General features: G+C 40.8%; 1 protein-coding gene and 1 long non-coding RNA gene across 2 annotated transcripts; both read right to left on the bottom strand.

Moving 5' to 3' along the window:
• Nucleotides 1-2,538: 2,538 nt before the first annotated feature.
• On the bottom strand, nucleotides 2,539-4,583 carry LOC139296982 (uncharacterized). The gene is made up of 3 exons (XR_011598460.1): nucleotides 4,364-4,583; nucleotides 3,283-3,337; nucleotides 2,539-3,032 (listed from the first exon to the last, which is right to left on the bottom strand). It is a non-coding gene; the product is annotated as an uncharacterized lncRNA (long non-coding RNA).
• A 1,826-nt stretch (nucleotides 4,584-6,409) lies between these two features.
• On the bottom strand, nucleotides 6,410-21,733 carry LOC139296294 (transferrin receptor protein 1-like). Its single transcript, XM_070918658.1, has 18 exons — nucleotides 21,648-21,733; nucleotides 15,629-15,678; nucleotides 14,253-14,490; nucleotides 13,682-13,865; nucleotides 13,323-13,545; nucleotides 13,116-13,238; nucleotides 12,873-12,968; nucleotides 12,082-12,221; nucleotides 11,800-11,951; nucleotides 11,553-11,672; nucleotides 11,285-11,370; nucleotides 11,092-11,155; nucleotides 10,907-10,974; nucleotides 10,705-10,772; nucleotides 10,392-10,485; nucleotides 10,058-10,279; nucleotides 9,641-9,799; nucleotides 6,410-9,149 (listed from the first exon to the last, which is right to left on the bottom strand). Exons 2-18 carry the CDS (start codon nucleotides 15,659-15,661, stop codon nucleotides 8,907-8,909), a joined length of 2,313 nt encoding a protein of 770 aa, XP_070774759.1. The 5' UTR covers nucleotides 15,662-15,678; nucleotides 21,648-21,733; the 3' UTR covers nucleotides 6,410-8,906.
• Nucleotides 21,734-22,810: the final 1,077 nt, after the last annotated feature.

Here is a 22,810-nt window from a genome sequence, read left to right as displayed (position 1 = left end):
ACCACCAATGGTACCTAACATGTGTAATTTAGGTGAGCCGAACCTTTAACATAAGACCTAACAAATCAATCAAAGGTGTATAGGTGTTTCAAAGATGCTACAATCTACTCTGGGCTACCACACAGGGGTGGCTTGGACTGAACATGACAGCAAAATGAAACCAAACTGCTTCATACATCTAAAATAATATTAAATAAAATTAATAATAATAATTAAAAACGCACAAGCCTGTGTCTCGACTGCACCTGTAAAGCTGTGTTAGCCGCCAAACAAACAATGGAATCGTAACTGTCGACCCCTTTATGTAAAGAGCCTGTCTGTCTGTCGCTGAATCAGTATTTAGTGAGGAGAGCATGACTGACTTTGTGTCAGTAAATGCGTTTAACTGCATTTATGTCATATGACTGTCAGCGTCATCCTACTCATTTAGTAACTAATGGAACATCCTGCAAGTAATAAGATCAGAGCTGGATTTTGACTTTAGCACAGTAATAGAGACAATACTATACAATACAATAGAAATCAACTATATTGCCTTTTTCAGTATTTGAAACTCTCCAGAATCATTTCAAAAAAATAATTTACAGTAAATGTAAATTCAATGTTTTACTTTTAAGATGCTTCAACAGTACAGGACATGTGGGCTGACCGCCTCTCTGACCTCCTCACAGGAAGGTGTGACTTCGTACCTCAACCAAGATTTAGTGTTGCTCAAGAATGTACAAGCTACAGCACGTAAAGAGCGGAAGTGGTTCCAACCAAATCCAAGTCTGGGATGATGTGAGGGGTCAAGGCAGGGGCAGGAGATAAAGGCAATGATACTCTTCCCTACTGATACAAATTACAGCTTTAGAAACCAAGACCACAAAAACACTTGAGGAAAGAGATGATCTGTACGGGGAAAAGGCACGAAAGATCATTTGAAGAATCTTCAAGGGCGGAGCCAGTGGCGGTTGTGATTAAAGTTGGTCAAGTGTGGTGTCATGTACACTGACTTTATCCAGTAGTTTCGTGGTAAAATACAGATTCCTTAAATTTCCATTTCCAGACCTTTGCAGCCTTAACTGTGGTGAAATATTGATTCTGTCATACTGAAAACCAATAATTATCAATTATCATCGCACTACAAACAAATCACACAGACCCGTGTGGCGTTCAGCAACGACCACCTGATTTATCAACAGTCTCTTGTACGCAAGTGGCTTGGACTTTACACTGTCGGAAGACAGTGGGTCAATCGGATTTTATAGTAAAACACTGGCAGCCATTAAGGTTAATTGTACCAATAAAAAGATCAGTTATGTGCAAATGGCTTACATAATGCCAAGCATAAAACTATGAGCATTACTCATAGATCTGCAGATAATGACGGCTATTACGGGCAAGCTGGTAGTGTGTGTCTGATGTGACACGCGTGGGATTTAGAGAGGCAGGGCCCAGCTGAGGTGACTCATTTACAGAATAGGAGGTGGACAGCTTTATTCTGCTGCCCTCAGGCCTCGTATCTGACACCAGGTGTGTCAGGTGTGAGGGAGCGAGAGAGCGAGAGAGAGAGAGAAGAGGAAGAGGGAGAGAGATAACACACAGCAAGTGGGAACAAGAAAAGCCCCGATGGAGCTAAGCTGCATATTTTGTCTATCTGAAGTCCATCGCATGTTTTCTTTACTTGCAGGCATTTTATTCATCCTGTGTGATCCAATTTCTTGGATGATATACACCACAGCTTCACAAAATATGAAGTTTTATTATGTCAATTACACAACTACTCTGAGGTTCAAACTCTTATTTAACTAATTTAATCTACTGAAAACCTTCCCCAGAGTTACAAGATTCCTCGTGATGAGGATCATTCTGCACTAATTATAAGACATATCTGCAGTCTTTGTGTTCATATTTACTCCCTATTTGTCTTTATATCAACTGTAAGTGTAGTTACACCGGGCATTTACTTGCAGAGCAGGAAGCAGGTTAAGTACTTTATTCATTCACAGCAGACATTTTGACCTCTCATAGTAGGCGTTACTGATATTAATGATTGCTCTGTTCTATTCAGTGTCAGAGCGAACCATGACATAAATGGAATTCAGCCTTCATGTTATCATTTTACGCCTGTGCTTTTCTTATCGTGACATGTCAAAATGCACCATGCAGCCTCATAAACTGGCGAACCAACTAGTAAGAAACACGCACCACGGTGTGACTCCAGTGTTGCGTAGAATTAAATGTTGTCCAACTTTACGCCTAAAATTCGGCCCTGAATATGCAGCAGGCAGGTTAATGGTCGGCCCCATGTCAGCATGCTGCTATCAATGAAAGCAACATCGTCCTTTCAGCTCCATCTGCTCCGTCATGCTAATATTGTGATTCACACCCACCCCCAAAAAACACTTCCCTCACCTAGCTCTAGATTACTTGCAGAAATTAGTCTGAAATAAATAATTAGGCTACTCCAATTTTTCTGAATTACTGTTAAAAAGTCCAATTCTAAAATGTTTGAATTTCACAGACTACTGTTAATTAAAAAGGAGAACAGGTAAATGAATTATCATTTTTTTTATTTGAACTCATTTACAATGCTGTATATACACATCATGCAAGTCAGTACAAACACGGCTTACGCCCAGGCAAACAAGTCAGTACAGTAGTAGCCCATACTCTGGCTCTGTTCTCACTTAGCAAGAAAATGCATCTCTCCAAATCAGATTATGGAACGCTATAAAGCGTTTATAAAGTGATGTTTCTCTCATTCTGTCATGACTTTGTGCTGGCAGTCTCTAACACACACAATGTCATATTTCGCTAGCTATATTTAACTAGATGGGAGGTTGAAGCCAACAAAGACGGAGGTGTTCAGTGGTGAAGTAGTGACGTGATAGATATGAACTGATACATCACAACAAGCAGAACTCTACAGGACGGGTCACCAACACCAGGTCCTGGGACTTTGTTGATCTCAGTTCAGCCTCCCAGGAAGTTCCTGTAGATACTCTTCAGTCATCACTTTCAATCTGAAGTTTTCCCTCTTCTGGCTCCTTCAAAGACAATTAATCAACCATTTTATTAATCATCCAACTATTGGACATTGAAAAATGCCGGTCTTTAGTCTGCATCATAGGAGTTCTTACTGTGTTTTTCAGCTCCAGCCATTTGAACACCACTTCCCTTCCAAACCCGGCTCCCTTTATCTGACACCATGAACTTTCCCTCCATCCATCTACCAGCATCACAAACATCCAAGGCCATCCAAAATGCTTCACCTACAAACATCAGATGAAATCTTACCTAAATCGAAGTGTTGCCACCTTTGACTTTGGGTCCTCCAATACAAGTGAAAAAGCTGTTTAAAAAAAAAAAAAAAAGTAGGCTTATTTGTGTAATATCAACCAAGTGGTCAATTCTGTGACACACAAACACAACCACTGATCACAGATCTAACCCACAGCCATCTGCAACCTTATCAGAGTCTCATCATCAGTCTGCAACCAAGCTGTGAATATCTTACTGGGAAAATATACCAGAGTGTATTATAAATAGTCCATCACAATGAACACCTTGCCCCCCCCCCCCCAACTTCTGATATTCAGTTGTAGCAACAACAGGACGGAGTGAAGCGGCACTGTCATTTTAATTTGAAATGTCTCCATCCGCGTGCAGTTCCTCTCCTCTGTGGCTTGTGTAAGGAAATCTATTCAGGCAGCTTTCCCCGTTGGGGTTGGAGTTACACGTGTGACTGGGTGTCCGTGTCTCCCCCAGCCTTCAGGCGTGTAAACGGCAGACCCATTGAATCCACGGAGACAATTCATCACTTTAAGACTGCGGAACAATCAATGACAGAACAACACTGTGCAGGGTACAACTGCAAAGTTCAGAGGAAAACATTTCACGCTTTCAAAGAGCACAACCTGAAACTATGAAAGTCCGGTCACCTGCGCAGAGCACTAAAAACAAACTTTCTGTGTCATACAGTCATTTTATCATCATTACATTTTATCACATTTGAATGAAACCTTTCATTTTGTGTTTTATCTTATTTTGAAGCAGTGTAGACAGTAAGCACAGCCTCAGGTTGTCGCGCGGTTTTCTGTTAAAAAAGGAAATGGAGAGTTTTGTAACTTATGTGCGTCAAACTTTACCCGCAGACGGTTCACCAAAATGGGCAGGCAAACTCCGCAACCGGCCCGATGTGGCTTGCCTGCTGGGTGGCGTTACATTAGACGACTTTTATCAAGTGGCTAAACCACAAATCCGCCTCTTCTGCAATACACTTTCATTGCAAAGTTAACACTCTCTAACAGAAACGTGATGACTGAAAGTCTAATCGTGTTTGCACTGTTACACACGTATCTCCAGTGAGCGCGCCTACCTGTCAATCTCAGCGCCTGTCACTTGCTGTCACCTCCTGTTCCGGTGTGTTTTTGGCACTCCGACAAAACCGGCTACAAGTTCACGAGTCCTGACACCTGTGACCTGCCCTGGTCGTGGCGTGAACGAGGCTGAAACGGAGTAAAGTTTGCACCAGTCCGTGTTGAACGGTTCACCGTCCGAAAACACAGGCCGGGTTTGAGCGCTGTGGCCGCTGGCGTCGGTTCTTTGCCGTCTTTGTACGACACAAAGATCGTCTGTGTGTCTGAAGATGGATCACTCCAGCGAGGGAAAACAAACTGGCTCTTGTTCCGTGCACTTGTCCCTGTTTGCAAATGTACTTACTTGGTTAAATGATTTACTCGGCTGGATTCCTTAGCTTTAAAATTAACTTTTTTAGTTAGTTTTGTTTTAGACATATCTGCGTGTAATTAATACGATTGTTTTGTAAGCATCCTTGTTTTCTACACTTTTGCAAGAGTGGAATTTCAATTTCCATTAACTTACACTGCATGCATTTTGCATTCTTACAAAATTGTCTACAAAAGACAAAATGATCATATTCATATATTTTCACGATCGAGTTTAAAATTGTACTTCTAAGCCTAGTAAGCTAAGTAAAACATCTAAAGTTTAAAGTAAAACTAATGCAGCACATACTGTTAGTGCTTCTTGCCGCCTTGAAATATTTCCCATTGTTATATTTTCATTTTATGTTTCATCTCATTTCATTGAATCGGAAGACTGTGGTCTTCGTGAGGATGTTTGCTGCAGCAGGAATCAGTAGCGGAGTGAGAGCTCTTTGTTTTTCTTTCATCTCTGGTACACATTCAGGCTGTCAGCCCACTCTTAAAGGAACATGCCACAATTTTACAATATTACTACACTTGGCGGCTGCAGCTCCTACAAACCAATTTAGTGCGTTGATATTTAACGTATATTCAGACATATGTATTTAAAATCATGGTTGCCGTTTCACCCACAAGCATTACAAACAAAATTGACAAAATTAGTAATGTTATTAATGATACTAATGGCTCCAATTCAAGCTGAGGGGAATCTTAATGGGATCTTATGGTAAATAAAGGTTTGGGACCCTCTAATGGCCACCTCCTATTTAAAACCTTCACCTCATGAATAACTTCAGTTGGAGACTAAAGGTAACAGCTGGACACAAATGGTTTACTTTGTCTCCATCACCTGGTCAAAGGCTGTCACAACAACAATTTCCTCCAATAAAGAGGTCTGCACTAGTTGGACGGGTATCACTGTTGGAAACCAAGAAGGAATAATAAAGATCCCCTCCAGATGTGTTTTAAGACGGGTAGAAATACTCTGCTTTGAGCAATAATTTGTTTGATTGTTTTTGGGTTTTGTTTTTGTTTTTTTACAAAAAACATTTTTAAATGACATCTACTCCTTCTGCCTCATTGGATCATTGAATCTAAAATCTGCAAATATTTTCTTTTCAAAAGTTTAACTGCTGGATACAAGATGTCGCCTACTTCACTGCAAAGTCCATTCTCAGTGTATGTGCACTGGAGGCTTCAAGTTTCCCACGTCACACTTGCATAAGTCATACTGGACCACGATTGGCTTCCAAACTAGTTGTGATGTCACATAATCGTGTTGTATACATACATGTCAAACATTTAAGGTGAGCACAGAGAAACTTTCCCCCCCTTCAGCAGATGAATGTGAAAACATTTATTATTATATTATCTCTATTCAATGCAAATTATTATTTTTGACAGGTGAGTAGAGAGAGCCAGGAAAAGCAGGGGACAGAGAGAGGGAGGATGGCGTGCAGAAGAGGGTCCGGGATTCGAACCGGGCCCCTGCGGCAAGGACTCCCGCAGGTGAGCTACTGGGGCACCCTTCAATACAAGTTATAACAGGGAATCATTTCTGCATGGAGTTCATTGTTTTTATGTAAAACACTGCAAGACAAAGCTTTATTTACAGCCTAGAGTCATGTAACTGACAGAAGTTTAAAACTCGACAGATACAGATAATATAGACCAATAATCATACCATGACTCAACAGTTGTGATGTGATTGTTTATTGCAGCAACACATAAAGCTAAGCAGACTTGTGTAGTTTGAGAAAAGAAAAATAATTATTTTAACAACTTCCACACACATTCTTCATCCATGTTGTCAGAATTTGGAAAATACACCAAAAAACATTTTTGCAGAACAATTCTTACCTCCTAATAATAAAGACAGTTTTGATTTTGGCGAGTTCTTAGCAAGACGCCAATATCAGACTTCCAGCACCTGCCTCATTGTAGCCTGTATGAGTGGTTAACAGATCAGTTTAAAATGGCTATATTCTTCTACCGAGGCATAACATCAGGTGGCTTTTCACAATAACATAAATTGAAAACAATGAGTAACCAGACTTTGCAGATTAGCTAAAAGGACGACTACGTCAACTACTGTAACATTCACTGCAATTTTTAAATCCCATTTTACATCAAGTTTTCACAATTTTCCATTCTTCCGGGAACTTTACCTAAAAAAGGGTGTTGAAGCATAACAGGCATTTAACCCAGTAACTTTTGATTCTCACAGACAACAGGAAAAAGAAGAATTACAGAAATGTCAAATCTAAACAAAAACAAGCCAAATACACATTCTCCGAAAACCCTCTATGTACTGTATGTAGAAACTCAGCTCTATTATGCAGACATGAAGCAAAAAAATCATTAAAAACAAAACCCATTTTGCAAAAGTGGTGAGCTTTCCTGGAAATCCTGGACCACGCTGCTGTGACCACAGTGGTCCCAAACATGTTTGGAACATTTTCTTTCTTTAAAGCAAAACACCTTCAATATCAGTTCCACGTGACGCCCAAAGAAAAGACAACACGCTATCAGCGTTTGATTGAGAAAAGAAACCCAGAACACGTTAAAGACATGCAGCTTCTTCACCTTATTAATGATAGAAATGTTTTCATAAGAGCTGATGTTAAAACTCATCACTATCTTTCAGATCTGTGGATTCGAAGCTGCAGAGGTACATGAGCATGGAAACATAGAAGCGCTCTTAAGATGCAGACAACATGTGAATTGCGTAGCAATGTACTGAATATATACACATTATGGGAAACACTGTCCCCGATAATTAAAACATCCACCCCTACAGTGAAATATGGAGGGCACTGCCTCCGATACGGACACACACTGGTAGGCAAAAACTACCTTCTTTTTTCACATTATGGAAGACACTGCTCCCGATAATGTTGTCAGGATGAGAAGTGTACATGTACCACGGGACCAAGTACTGACAGTCAGCCAGGTGTTGAGTTAATATTTTCCAAGGTGTGATATGTGAGCTGGCCTCGCCTGGAAGACCAATCCAGTGTCAGTTAAGTAGAAAATACAAAACAAAAAAAGACCTCAGAGTCGTGTCGTTTGCCGAGAGGTGCCTGATGGTTGTGTGTTCAGTACTGGCCGTTGGTCAACATGTACACTTCCTTTAGCAGATGCTGCTTTTGTCATTTCGACAGTATAACTGTCATAATTATGGAAGGCACTGCTCCCGATAATTATATATTATCTTATAAAAGGCAATTAAAAAAAACTATTTATAGTGAACCCTGCCACTGATAAATAAATAACACAATAAATAGACGTACGGTTTCTGTTTCAGTGCCACATGGTTGGAGACATTCTCTCTGTTTTTGAAAAGGCCTACAGAGGTGTGCTCTCATGTCAGGAGGTGGACAATTCAGATCATTAAATTACATTTTTTATTTATTCTTTTTTTTGTAATTCAGACTTTTCTTAAACTGATTAAGAAGCGACAGCTGACTGTCCAAAATCTACTTCTTTCTATGCAACACGACGGCTGCGTTATTGTAAATGTTTTCAGCAACTTCTGAATCTCAATGAGTTGAGTAGCAGATTTCAGCACAGTATGAAACTATAGCTACCAACAGAAACCAGCTCAGGTGTGAACATGAGGCAACAGCAGCAGTGGAAATACCAGCAGTTTTTGATTTTGTAATCAGTATGGTAAACAAATGGAAAGTAGCTTATTATATCACACTGCCCTTTTGTAGTTTATTAATCTCTGAGCTGGCAAACACAGCCTTTCCTGTGATTAGCACTTGATACTGTGCTGAAAAAGCATCACTTTCACTACATTCAACTCATTCATAAGGTAACACCAATTTAAGTAGTACTGCCACGTATGACCATTTGAAGGTAGTCGTTACCAGCACCAAAGTATTCATAATGTGGTATTTAAGTACCACATGTTAAAATGATTCAAGATATATTTTTCTAAAGTGGGGGGAAAAAGAGAATGACCTACTAAACTTTCTTTTTGTTAAGGCGGAAGGCTTAAGTACATTTTATCATTAATGTCTGGCTGAAAATTATGGAACAGGTGATGACAGGTATCCATTCAGAAACAGCTCCACTTTTATCAATTCAGTTAATTTAAGAAGCTGTGACTGTTGGTTAATGATCACTGGTTTTCACACTGCCAGTTGTGATAAGAGGGCCAAACCATGAACAAGGGAGGAGGGCTTTTTAGATTTCATTATCCAAAGACCAGATGTCCCCTGCTAGCGAATTGGCACAGCCCTGAACGGTCCAGGTTGCCAGGGCAAACTGGTTGCGGAACAGGTCGGCGCCTGCCTTGGGGTCGTTGATCCTGAGGGAATCAAGGTGGTTGGACAGAGCCTTGAGAGTGTGAGCACCAGAGCCCACCAGGATGTGACGGAAAGGACTCTCTCTGGGAGACACATAGGGGGACAGGAAGTTCCTTTCCACCTGCAGAAACAAGAGGAACACAGGATGATGGACTGTGCCTCCTTTGGTACTCTTATTTTTTTAATACTGCAAAAGCAATATGATAAATCATTTTAAAACATGGTTTCAAATTTACTTCTTTCTCTGTACAATTAAATATGGAAGACTAGAAGAGCAACAATCAAGTATATCATTTTTTTGTTTAACTCTGATCTGCTTCATCAGGACTGTGTTGATCAGATTTGATTGACAGTGACCTGACAAAATGAGCAAACAACCTCACAAATGTCTCATTTTGATTCATACATTTAATGCTTAATTCTAATTGGTGCAAGGAAGTACGTGACATCACCTTTTCCCCAACTGCACCACCTAATTCAAACCAGTGAGAAAGGCAAGGACAAAAATACAAATACAGAAATCTCATGTGAAAAACTGTCCGAACACTGGCAGAAAACAGTGTGTTCATGCCGGACAAAGGTTTGTGGTTTTTTTGTTAGTAGAGGTCTTACCGCCATGATGCGGTCGTTGATGAGGCGGCACAACTCGATGTCGTCCAGGTTGCTGTTCTGTACGTCCGCTGCCAGGCTACGAGAGGCGCGGCTGTACGAGCCAGAGGCCGAGAACAACCACCGGACAGTCAGGGTCTCAGGCAACAGATGGGGCTGCAGCTGGAAGCACACACGGCATCCACAAGTTAATTTAGTAAAAATAAACAACTAAAATCATGCGACAGGGCACATTTGAGTTCATGCAATCAAAAGGAACTGGACAAAAAGTGACTAAATCATTTAGAAGGCATTAAAAAAAAGAAAACAGTACACTGGTTGCTGTACAAAAACACTTGCTGCCGACTGACATGGAATGAACATGCAGACTCTTGTCAGCTGAAGCAACTGTTGTCAGCAAGAAAACAACTGGACACTCACCCTCTGAACAGCCTTGACTTTCGTGTTGATCCGAGCCACTTCATTGCGTATAATCTTGTCGTACTTCGTCAGGTCCATCCGCAGCAGATGATCGTGGACCAGCCTCAGCACTATGTGACCTGCGAACCGGGTCACTATTTCAGTAAGCTGAGGAACTCTGTTGCCCGTGGCTATGTTCAGTTTCTCCCAGGTGTCCAGCTTCGTGCCAAAGTACTGGTAGTCCTGAGATGTGTTGAGAATCACAGTTAGGAACAACGCATCCCATGATGAACCAGACTTTAACGTAATGGTGCAAAAAGATTTCTCTAACTTATAGTACAGCGGGATGACTTACTGCGTTAGCAGAGGTGAATCTAAATGAGACTGAGGGAATGCCAGAAAAGGCAAGGAAAGGATATGCAGCATTATCCAACTTCAGAGGCTCCAACCTGGAAAATAAAAAACACATGCAAGGTGGAGCTTTAGCCGTGCTTTCTCTCGACGTAGGGTTAAATATTTGGGGAAAAAAAATTAGTTAGTGAACATTCGTCAAACATGAGAACGGCAGCTATCCTACACATTCCAGCTGTGCATGTGATACTAGTGAGAAAAGCCTGGAGGTCATGGTGATGTATAAACTGACTAGACACTGAATGAGTCAGACTTACACATTTGATTCCAAGTTGCCACTTCCAAACTGAGAGAAGAGCGTCACAGCCTTGTTTAGGGAGTTCACCTAAGGAGGAGACAATTGTATAAGAATGTTATGTCTTAAACATTCACAGACAAATTGATAAAAGTATTTAACTGGCAATACTTCAGGCTTGTATTAGGTCCGATTCACTGAAAAGCCTCCAGCTGTGGACTTACCTCTTTCATAGTGCTCTCGATCAGGCTGTTCATCAAGGGACTGGCTGCTACTTTAAATCCACTCTGACCTGCAAAAGAAGACTTGCATTCAATCAATCTGAAAAACAGTGTGATATTGTAGGTAAAAGAAGAAGTTAATTATTTAATATTCTAATCTACAGTCTAGCAACTATGACAGTAAATACCTGTTACAACACCATCCAGGTCGATATAGGAGAAGGCTTTCATGCTCAGAGAAGAGACATAACCCTATTCCAAAAAAAAAACCACAATAACAAAATAAAGTTCTAACACCAATCAGTATTATTACTGGATGGAAGCTGCTAATCAAGATAAATGAGTTGGTAAGATGTACAAAATGTATTTTGCAATTCTCACCTCCAACCACTCGGTGGCGCCAACACTCCCATATTCTCCAGCACTCCAGCTTGCAAACACAATGCTTCTCCTTGGCTTGAAGCCGTCTGTCAAGGGGATAACAAACGCAAATCAGCAAAAAAAAAGCAGTGCCCTCGCTAAATAGAAAATACTCCGTAGGATCTGATATGAAATGTACATCCACTCCCCACACATCAAAATTATTTTAGTCAAAATCTCACACCATTTCACATTCAAAACTAAACGTCAGCTGCCACATGAAACTTACCGTTCTTCACCATGTCCGAGATGGAACGTGCCAGCTCAACAAGGACGCTGGTGCCGACAGTCGACTTGGCAAAACCTGGACCCCAAGCGTCCCTCTGGGCACCGATAACCACATATCGATCTAAAAATTAAAAAAATAATAATAATTTAAAAAGACAACGAGACAACATTCAGCACTCATTCTTTTTCAGTGCACTGAATTCCTGGTCACAGTTTGTTTCTCTTGTTAAATTAACATCTCAACGTACCTGCATCCACAAAGCCTTTGATGACCCCAAAGACATTGTGTATCCTTTTCTCAGTAAGAACGTTGTTGACCTCCACAGTTATAACATTGCTCTCTTCTCCCAGCTTGTAGTAGCCACTCCACCCTTCCGGCTTACTCTGGCCCCCCAGCTGCCTGTGGGATGCAGACAATAAACATTAACGCTGTGGAAGCTACTACAGAGCTCACCGTAGTGACTACAGTACAAGAGCAATATTTGAAAGTGACGGACGCTGTATTTATTATAAGTCTCTGCGAGCCTTACTTCAGAATGTTGTCAGCCATTCCTGCCGTGATGGTCTGAGCCAAGATTTTTGGCAGGCCTGAAGACTGGACAGGTGGAAACTGGGTATGGTTGAAGGAGGGGAAGCCTGGGGTGTAGGGATCCCCTGAACCCATGTGGACCTGCGAGAGACGGACACGAGAAGGTAAAGGAAAGATAGAAGTCTTACCGATTCAACTCTGAATCTTTAAAATGCTTTTGTGTTCCAGACTTATCTCCCAGCAGCCTGGAGCCTTACCCTCAAGCTGCATTTGAGATTTAAAAAATTATATGAAAAAAAACTCAATTTGCACATTGACAGCTACACTCTTATAGCCAAGATACTCCTATTATAATAATCAGTCCATCGGTTGCAGTGCTGAATAGAAGCACTACTGATGCATTTTGAAGTTCTGCTCTCTTACTTTCAGTGTTCACAATACATGTATTGTGTGTCTGAGCATTCCTGTCCTCATAAAACATTCGCAAGGCTTTTTTTTTTTTTTTTTTTAATATTTGGAAACCTGCATTGTTTATTTCCATGTCTACAACGGCAAGCAGCCGGTGCATTAGCGCCACCACTAATGGACTAATGTGAAACCCTCAACAGGAATTTATATTCCCCCACTAAGCTAGTAGAGCACAAAATACAAACAAAACAGGGAACCATCATAAATAAATTCCTCCATGGCATCAATAGAAAGGTACCTTTAAAGTTGTTGGACGTATTTATGTACACTGAACAAACTGGGTTTCATCCTCCAACATTATGCTTCTAAACTGTCCACACTCACATGTCCAAAGAGGTCAGTGTTGACTCCAATAGAGTAATCGTCGGGGTCTGGGTAGATCAACACAGCAGACGCATTCAATTTGGCAGCATTGGCTACCTGTAAGCAAAAAGGGAAAAAAAGAAATCTATTGACTGCAGTTAATCAAGTATTACTGTCAGTAAGGAACGTGATTTTGTACAAATTATTTTGCTGTTAGAGTGATTGAGGGAAAAAGTCAGTGTATTTCTTGCTAAAGACACCCACCTTCTCAGCAAAGCTGATCCTACCGGCTCTGACCAGTATGACCTTGCCACTCGGGTTGATGTTATTGTTTCGCAGCGATGTGAAATCGGTTTCCCGCCCGTAATACGCGTACAAGATGGAACCCTGGACCCCAGAACAATAAAACATTTACTACATTTTACTCCACTTAATTCTAAATACATCTACTTAATTTAGCTTGTAAATTACCGTTACGTTTCCATTGGCACTGTAGGACAGGAATCCGTTTGGACGCTCCTCCTTCCCATTGAAAACTAATCTGTTGGAGCCAGAAGCTGGGGGTTCCTGAACCTTAACGAAGTGCTCATCGGTCCAGCTGTTCATGCCATACTCTTTAAACTTCTTGAGCACCTTGTTCCCCAGAGCCTCATCACCTGGAGAACCAGCCTGGTGGTCGACACTGGAAAACTCCCTGGCATAGGAGGAAATAAAAGGGAGGCAAGAAAACAATTTTTTTAAACTTAAAAAAAAAAAATAAAGAAAAGTCATTTTGGAAAGAAGCCGACACTGCCTCACAGCAGATTCTACTCTGTGGGCTTCATATTTACCTGAAAACAGGTTCAAATTTGGCTGCAGTGACTTTTTGAGCAAGGAGCTTTTTGACATCGTCCCAGTCCATGAGGGGGGCAGCACCCGTCTCGTGGGCAACAGTGTCTTCAAAAGGGAGCACGGAGGCTGCACAGATGGGAGCCACGTCCTTCTTCCGATGAACCAGGTAGCCAATCAAGTACCCTGAAAGTGGCAGTGCTTTCAAATGAGGAACAACCAGGGAAAGACAGGAACAATTGCACTGACAGAGAGGAATAATGCAGACATCCAAGGACAGACTAAATGCATCAAGTTACAGCCTAAACCACACAGTCGGCACTTTGAAACCCTACCACCAACTGACCATGACAGTACAGTACAGTATGTATACCTTACACCACCCGAGAAACATCCATAAAATTCATTTTATTGAATTACCTACTAAATGCCATCATAAAAAAAAAACATTCTGTGTCTCCTAATAACACCACCAATACAGATTAAAACGTAGTGGCCCTAAAATATAATCAAGGAACTCCACAGTTATTTTAGAGTGATGCAAAAAAACTCCAGTCAACGACCCCCTCTTACCAATGATAAAGATGAGGAGGGTGGCGGATGCCATGAAGCAGAGGTTCTTGGGGGTGCGTCCAAGCTTTTGAGCCACGTACGGTTTGTTGTTAGAGTTGTGATTGAGGTGGTCTCCCACACCATTTCCCCCAACCTCCTCATCCACGTCGGACGACAGCTTCATCTCCACCTGGCTGTTATCACCTTCCATGTTCTGGGTCAAGTTGAAACGCGTGTAGGAGTGTGGCTCCCCATTAAACTGTAATGACAGAACAATGCAGGTATGAGGAGAAGATATGGTTTATTATTTACCCATTACAGTAGGACATAAGCTGGAATCTATGACCAGTGGGGTTTTGTACAAAGTGTTTTGTGACATGCATTATGGATGTGAATGTATGGAATGTTTAAATTTTTCAACATCAGCAATACAGTTTTGGTACCACTTTCTAATAAGCCATACTTTAAATAAAGGGCATACAAGTTGCAGCTAATGCCTTAACTAATGCTAATAAATCCTTTATCAATGCTTATTTCAGTAATAACCAGCAACTTTTGGGTTTTCAGGTTGTCTATTTCCTCCTCCAGCATGAGTTGCTTAGTTCTTTTAGCAAGCACTTCAAATAGTCATCAGGAAGATTTCCCTCTGATGTCCTCTGGCTGCTCTGCCTCAACTCTCTGTGATTTATAAAGTTTCCTGATGGACAGATATCTTTAAAGTTACCACTAACTGCTGATGACTGTAGCAGCAATTAGCTCAGTAAGCAGCTAGTGGCCCTTTTAGCTTAGCTGACTCTGCCCAGACAGAGAGCTCTGATCTCCGGGGGAGTGTTGGGGTTTACACCGTTAGCACAGGAGCTTCGGATCGCCAGGAGGAGGAGGAGGTTTACAGGCCCAGGCTCAGAGAGTCAGATGGTTAGCGTCAGCAAGCTAATAGGGCCGCTAACTGAGGTTAGTAAAATACCCACAATTAATTAAGAACCAAAAGTCCAAGAACCAAAATCAGCGTAATAACAATAATTAGAAGTTGTAACTTATAAACCCTTTATAAAGTATGCCTCTTTTAAAAGTGGTGCAGTATTTGTCCCTTGCAGTGATTAGAAAATAATAACACCCATACTCTTACTAAAGATGAATTTACAGCACTTAAATAATATGAAACATTAACTTCATTGAAAACATTCTCAAGTTCCTCAGCCTAATAATCATTCAGCATGGTGCTGATTAAATGTAAAGTAATAAGCATTTGTTCCAAAAATGAAGAAAAACATTCAATTATGCAACATGGACAGTTATAATAACACTCATTTCAGAAGTGGTAATAAGGGGAAGATAATTCCTCATGACAAAGCTTGTTATTTTAGGATTAGGTCGCAATCCGAGGTTACAATACTCACAATTTTGGATATCGTTGACCTTGCCTGGTCCATTTCTGCTTTACAGGAATCTAAAAAAAGGAAAGTCTGTTAGTGAAGCATCAGGCCTACAGATTGATTGTGGTTGTCTTTCTCATCATTCCACTTGTTTTTTAAAAACTACACTCCACCCAAACTCATCCCCTGTGGACTCTGTGGCTATAAATATGTTCTTTAAAAACAGCCACCTTTCAAGTCTACAAAGGGATGAGCATATACTCAAAAGATACGTTTTAGGTGGAGTATAACGTACTTTAAGGTTTCACTTCTGTACAGTGTGTTACTGTTTCACTTGTGGGAATAATGGGGTGTCCAAAGAACACGTCCCACCTCTTGTCCAAACATCCAAGGGGTTTCCTTTTGCTGCTAACTAGAAAGGCAGCACTGTTTCTGGGCACAAAAGACCAGTGTCCAGCACAGGTCAACACTCCATGTGAACTCCACTGCCAGAAGAATACAATAACAGAATAACTTGCTTCCCACTAGCTTCGATTCAAAAGACAAGCCAAACAAAGCAAAGATTCAATTTAACAGAGGAACAAGGCCTGAAATGCAAGTTTTCTGTATATTTTCTTAAACATTGCCATGCACTACCAGCAGAATAAGAGCTTTGCATGTGATCGTCCTCAGGAGAGAGGACTCGCTCTGTAAGGTGCATCAGCTACAGAAGGTCAGATGGGTGTCTTATTGCATTTATCACAAAACAAACGTTTGATGATAACTAATCTGAACCATTTGGCTTTCGTATATCATGTTTTTGTGCACAGTTCCTATACATATTATCATACGCATATCAGAAGGATCATAATTTAATAAATAATAAATGCACATCACCACTCATTTTCTATTGATTCACTGATATTTGACACTTCACTGCATAGTCACTTCATGGCCTTCCACTGCTGCTTGCAGTGACACTTTTGTGAATCCAGCTGACTACATTAGTCATTACCTAAGGTAACCAAATACAGTGCAATTATCATTTTCACATAGCAGATGACATAGGTTAGTAATGTCAGTAAGAAACACAGAATTTAGCTGTGATTTAGTAGTAGACAGTGTATGTGACTACAATGGTCAAGAAGAAGTCTAAAGATTGGCTCACACACTTAGACACACCCTTTTGTGATGATAGGGTTCATGTAACATCATGTGTAATGTATTATCATATGTAATACATGTAGTACCACAAGTACTTTAAAGAATAAATGGGTTTAATGATGATCATAAAACATGTGTGAGAGATGTATATAAAGGAGGTGTATGTAAAAGTATTAACATGTTTCAATCCATCTGGTTGCCATATTAGTCTCTTCACTCAAAGTACACTTGTTAAGTGACAGATCTGCAAAAACAACACTGCAACTATTCTACTGCAGTGACATTTATGCCCTTTTGGGAAATTACCCAATGAACAACATTGCTGCACATAAATAACAGTGGCATCGCTTTCTTGTTCACTATAAAAGCACAATGGCGGGCAGGTCAGTGGTATTTTTGTTCAAATATGGCTTGTACTAAAGGGATGTTAACACTAGACGCAGTACAAAATTACACCATGTTTCTACAACAATACACACTAGACAACAATGTAGATGTAGACACAAAAATGGGGTTGAGAATAGCTAAAAGGGCATCATTATAGACGACAAAAGGCCATAGAACCAAGTAAGAGATTTGTGCCCTTTTGCCTCGTCTCCACTCTCTTGGCTACAGGGGGCTCTATTCACATGGAGCGACTCACTTGTATTCTTAAATATGCATCAGGGAGGGGATACCACTGCCTGCTGCACGACAACTTACGATTTCTCCAAACTCTTGCCTGCAGCAATCATTTGAGTGAAAACATGTACTCAAAGGATTAGCAAATTACTTTTGCAGGTGACCATATGACAGCTAAACCCTAAAGGGATTTTCATGAAGAGCTAGCCATATTTCACACCGTTCCACCTTAAACCAAGCAACTAACCTCTTAAGCCAGTTCTAGTGAGCAGACAGGATGATTTGACGAAGAGAAGAACAAAACAGACCGAAACTTCTTAGACAAGCCTATTCTTATCAAGCCCTTAACACTCAACATATATGTGAGAAGTATATGGCCTCAGGGGTTAAACCAATAGCACGCTCACCAAACTTTGGACTGAATAAGACACTTTGTTGACAGTAGGCTCTCAATCACTAACCACATTCTCCACAACATGGTCAAATATGGCTCACGCCTTTATTTGTTTATCAGTTTAATGTATTCTGCCTGTTATGTGTAAGTGAAGTAATCAAAGAGAAGTAAAGCTAAAACTGAAAATAAGAAAAACAGACAGCAAGCTTGCCTGGAGTGATGTGTGCTGTGCAGCCAAACAGCAGAGAAAAACTCTTAATGACCCCTACGGGCCAATTTACAAGCTCCACTGGAGAGAGATCCCAAACTGGACATTGCGTGAGAAGAGCTTGTGTGGGCAAATGCCAAGGGGACACAAACCATCAGGCAGGCCTGCCCTAATTTGCAGCGCCACAGCATGGCCTTGCTGAACTCCAACAGCATGCTCCCAAAACAGCAAAGACAAAAAGCCTAACCTTGTACTCCAAGTGTATTTAAATAAAGCAAATGAGGGTGCAGACATGTTGGAACCCGACCATACAATAACTTAGCTCAGAAAACACTTTGGCTATTCCAGGCAGTATGAAGTACAGCCAACTTTAGACCATGGCTTGGCCTCAAATGGCTGCAGGACGCCCTTGACTTCTACAACCTTGAGGGGTGATACAACCCCACTAAAACACAGTACATTAGAAACAAACTAAAAAAAGCCTGCTGTGCAACACAACCTGAAGACACTTGACGAATATGGACTTTAAAAAAAAAAAAAATGTTAACAGACCAGGCTTAGCTGCTTTGTACAGCTAATTGCCCTCTAAGGTGGGCAGAGCTACATCTATAATCTTACATACCAAACATACCAGGCTTTAATACTTTAATCAGATTAGCTACTCTTTCAGTTGAGAGACCTATGGATATTAGAAATATGAAACAGAACACAAATCAAGAATGCCCAAGCACACATTCAAACAAGAAACATAACACAAACAACTTTTAACTCTACACTAACAACTCTACTGGCGTCCATTAGCTTGTAGCAGTCTCTAAACCACGACTAAGAGGAATGACTTGTGTCTCCATTGAATAATTTTCAGACGTGTGTGCGAGAGAAAGATAGTAAAAGCAAACTTGAGTCACGCCCTTCTGAGAAGGGCACTTGGCAGGCTTGGCCTGTTAGACAGGCATGCTTTCCAGGGTCAAAGCATGTTGCAAAAGTAGCTTCCTCATAGTGTTCTTAGGAACTGAACAAATCCTGTTGAAACTATTAACTAAGTAACTATTGCTTCATAAATAGTGTGTTATAAAAGCTGTGGCAAGAAGACTTTTGAAGAAGGAGACATTACAACAGCACTATTGTGAACTCAGTTGAGGGTCATTGGGAGGAGGCGAAGAGGTTGGGAGGTGGAAAGGCCATTCTCTCATACAATTACTGAATCAATCACTCATTCATAAAATTAAATACATCTAACCAACGGGTGTGAACATGTAATTCCACTGTTAGTGGACAGTCAAATATAGTTATGCATTTTAAACTGCTGACATGATCATTTACAGATGATCACTTCACTAAAACAACTAACATTACAGTATTACTAGTCAATAATGATAACATAATAACTATCATTATGGTTTTACGGACATAAGCCATTTGTCTAAAGGGCTCTGCTATCAGCAGGTCAGCCTCTTAATACACCTTGTTTGTGTTCATGTGTATATTCAGCTGTTGTTGCAAAAGACAAACTGCCTACTCATCTGGCTTTGTAGAAGCACTTCAAGGCATGCAAGAATCAGTTATCACATTTCATTAAAATGGTATGAAGTGGCTTTACTGATAAAAAACAGTCTTCTTCCTGTTACAGCAAGAGCTTTGAGGCGTTCCTGGAGCCACACATACAATTAACTGAAAATCCTGTCTAACTTGTAGCTGAACCTCAACTGGAAACACACACGGCGCATCAGAGACAATGGTTTTACATCTAAGTTTTTTTTTTTTTAGCAGAATATGCACCCACGTACAGACACCAAATGGGTGAGGTTAAGTTAAATTGAGAAATTGTAGGTGCAGACAGAGATACAAACCAATCTCCAATACATGTATGTGTAGTTAGATATTCTGTTAAAAATATTTCACTACTGTACTGAGCATCACCCATGAATCATTAAACACTGACAATTATACAGGTTAACACAGTTAAATTTAGATAATTATAAAGAAGCATAAAATATCTCTTAAGATTTGATTCATTTAATGATTTTTGTTATTGGGGTTGTTTAATCTTAAATATTCTTCTCTGACCAAAAAAAAAAGAAAAAAAAAAATCACTAAATCAGTATTTGGTCTAATCTTACAGATTTCTGGCAACAGAACTCTTTCAGAGAGGACAAAAAAAATAAAGACGATGACCAAGGCACAAAGAGATATAGATGTAGGAAACATTAGCGAGGGAGACAAAAAGAAACGATGGGGGAGCAGGAGAGGAGAAGGAGCGAGGGGTCAGGGGTGCGTAGGAGTCATTGTGCAGTGGCAAATCATGTGAGAGTCACGCTGGGGGGAGCTCCAAGTAGCTCATGGGAAAATGAAGTAGAACATTGAGGCAGGCAAATCCCATTTATTAGGTCTGCACAAGTATTCTTAACACAGCAGCACAATTTGAATTATAGAAATGAGCAGCAACACAAGATGCAGTTGTTGCAGTTGAGGAGACAATGACTTCTTGTCAGCTTTAAGCAGTTTTATTTATTTATATATATATTTTTTTACTATAATGCAGGTTTTGATGGTCACTTCCTTTCACATTACCTTTTTACACACGGACCCCACCAGGTGGCATCACAGTGTGTGCATGTCTCTCGGGGACACACTAAACCTTTGAGGCAGGGACTGATCAAAATTGAAGGCAGCAAAAACACACATTCAAAACGTCTAATACTACTACAGATGCAACTAAAACTGGAAGCAGGTCCCCTCTTTAACACTGTTTTACTTTTACTGTGCGTGTGACCTAACATGCAATGACAGACAATAACTGCTCTTTTCCGTACAAAGAATGGCTGAGAACCTTGTCACATTCACCTCCTGCTAGTATGAACAGTGTGTTGAAAGCTTCAGTAATGACTCACACCACTATACCGCCTTAGGGAGAACTACTCTCGAACCAACTCTAGTTCCTGTCCTCCCACGTTGACATAACGTCTCCGAGAGGCTTTTTGTACATCAAATTGCTTTTTATACTTCACCTAAAATGTGGAAAAAGCATGTTGGGTTATCTGTCAACCGTCTAGACTGGAGGTTATGGCTGTGAATATTGTTGTAAAGATAGCTTATCTATGCAGCAGTCTATTGCTGCCTGTCAAGGTCAGTAAACAGGGACAGTGTAATGTCTACCTACTGACACGGTTACCCCTGAGCAGGAAGGGTCATACAGGGAGGCCAGCTGTATACTTTAAAAAAAGCACAGTGCAGATCACTCCGCTCAGCAAGACTTGCTGAACGTGACCACGGGCTTTCCTCATGATGGCGCCCTCGTTGCACTGGCAACGTGACAAGCAGCATTGTGAATACGGATCCCTATCTAACCACAGCATAATGAAGCAGAGAGGAAACGTGTCTTAATACAAGTGACAGGTGGTGTAACCGTCTCCGCTGCCGTTGAACATGCTAGGACACGTTAGCGTTGCATTCACACGGCTAACCTAAATTAAAGTTACTAAAAAGGAGTATATTAATTATGCAATACATGTGGCATTTATCAACAAGCTCTCCAAAGAAAAACGAGGGCTTATGTCCTTCCACGGAGCAGTCTTTGAAGCGCAGTTAATGGTTATTTCAGCACATTAAGCTTTAACGCCTCTCCAGCTCAGTTTGGACTATCATGGCTAGCTGTTTGTCGCGGATAAAGCGCTCACCTTCTCTTCAACACAGCTCAAACCGACTGACTTCTTCCGTGGCAGCCTTTGATACGAGGTTCCTCTCCTTGCTGCTTCCTTGCTATCTGGTCTCTTTCAGCCGGTGCCCTTGACCATGCTGCCTCCAGTTATACCTATCGGATTGGCTTGGGTCTGAGAAAAGGCGTAGCTCGAACGTCACTTCCCTTGTGCCTAGTCTTGTTCTCGCGCCAAATGAATGAGTCGTGTCATCGCGAGACCCTGTCTGTCCCACGACCGGTTGGTTGTGGGTGAGGGTTACACGTGCTTGTTTGACACTGACTGAGGGAGGATTGTACTTGCATAAGAAGGGGCCATTTGTTTCTTAACACATATGTTTACACTAATTTTAATGAAAATGTAAGCTATTGTAAGGTAATTGTATATTCAAAAAGATACTATAGCAGCAAAACTATACTTAAAACTATACTGCTGTATGAGGTGAAAGAGAAAGTACCCAAGTACATTTTCTCTACAACTTAGGTATAATTTTGAGGTATGTGTGGTTTTCTTTAGTATTTCCAATTTATGCTGTTTAATAGCTCTATGTCACTACTTTCCTTCTATTGAATATAGCAGTCTGGACTGCACTATATTTATGTGACAGATTTACTTAGATGTGCCAATAGGAATAATAGTCTCTAAGGCCTATATGATATAAAGCCATACCATGATGAGAGATAAATTGTGTAAAGTAAAAATAATGAAACATTTGCTATTTATGTTGCACATTATAGACAAACTTTTTTTGAGTTCTGGTCAAAAACACTATAACCACGCCAGTGTTTTAGATTGGGAAGAAGCCTGTAGTTCATCTCGGTCATGGATTACCTTGAATGACCCCCAGTGTGTCACAGACAGATCGGCGACTTCCATCTGCTGTTCACCTTGAAAAGAGAACAAACAAAACACCAGTGTGCCCAGATTTGTTAACATTTTTCAAGACCCCACAGTCCACAAAATAGTGTTTTCTTTATGCTGCAGCTGTGGAAATATCAGCCCAAGGAAAGGAAAGGAAGTGCAAGCCTATTTAGTTTGGTCATGGGTGTGCTGACTAAGTCAGACGCACAGATTTATTTCCAGTTAAGTTGTCTGGGACCATTTTGGCTCCTTTTTCTAATATCCAGAAGTAATGCAGTGCAAGT

The sequence above is a fragment of the Enoplosus armatus genome, chromosome 14 (genome assembly GCF_043641665.1).
Source record: "Enoplosus armatus isolate fEnoArm2 chromosome 14, fEnoArm2.hap1, whole genome shotgun sequence".
NCBI lineage: Eukaryota > Metazoa > Chordata > Actinopteri > Centrarchiformes > Enoplosidae > Enoplosus > Enoplosus armatus.
Note: the sequence above shows the minus strand (reverse complement) of the source record. Positions and strands in the feature narration are given on the sequence as shown.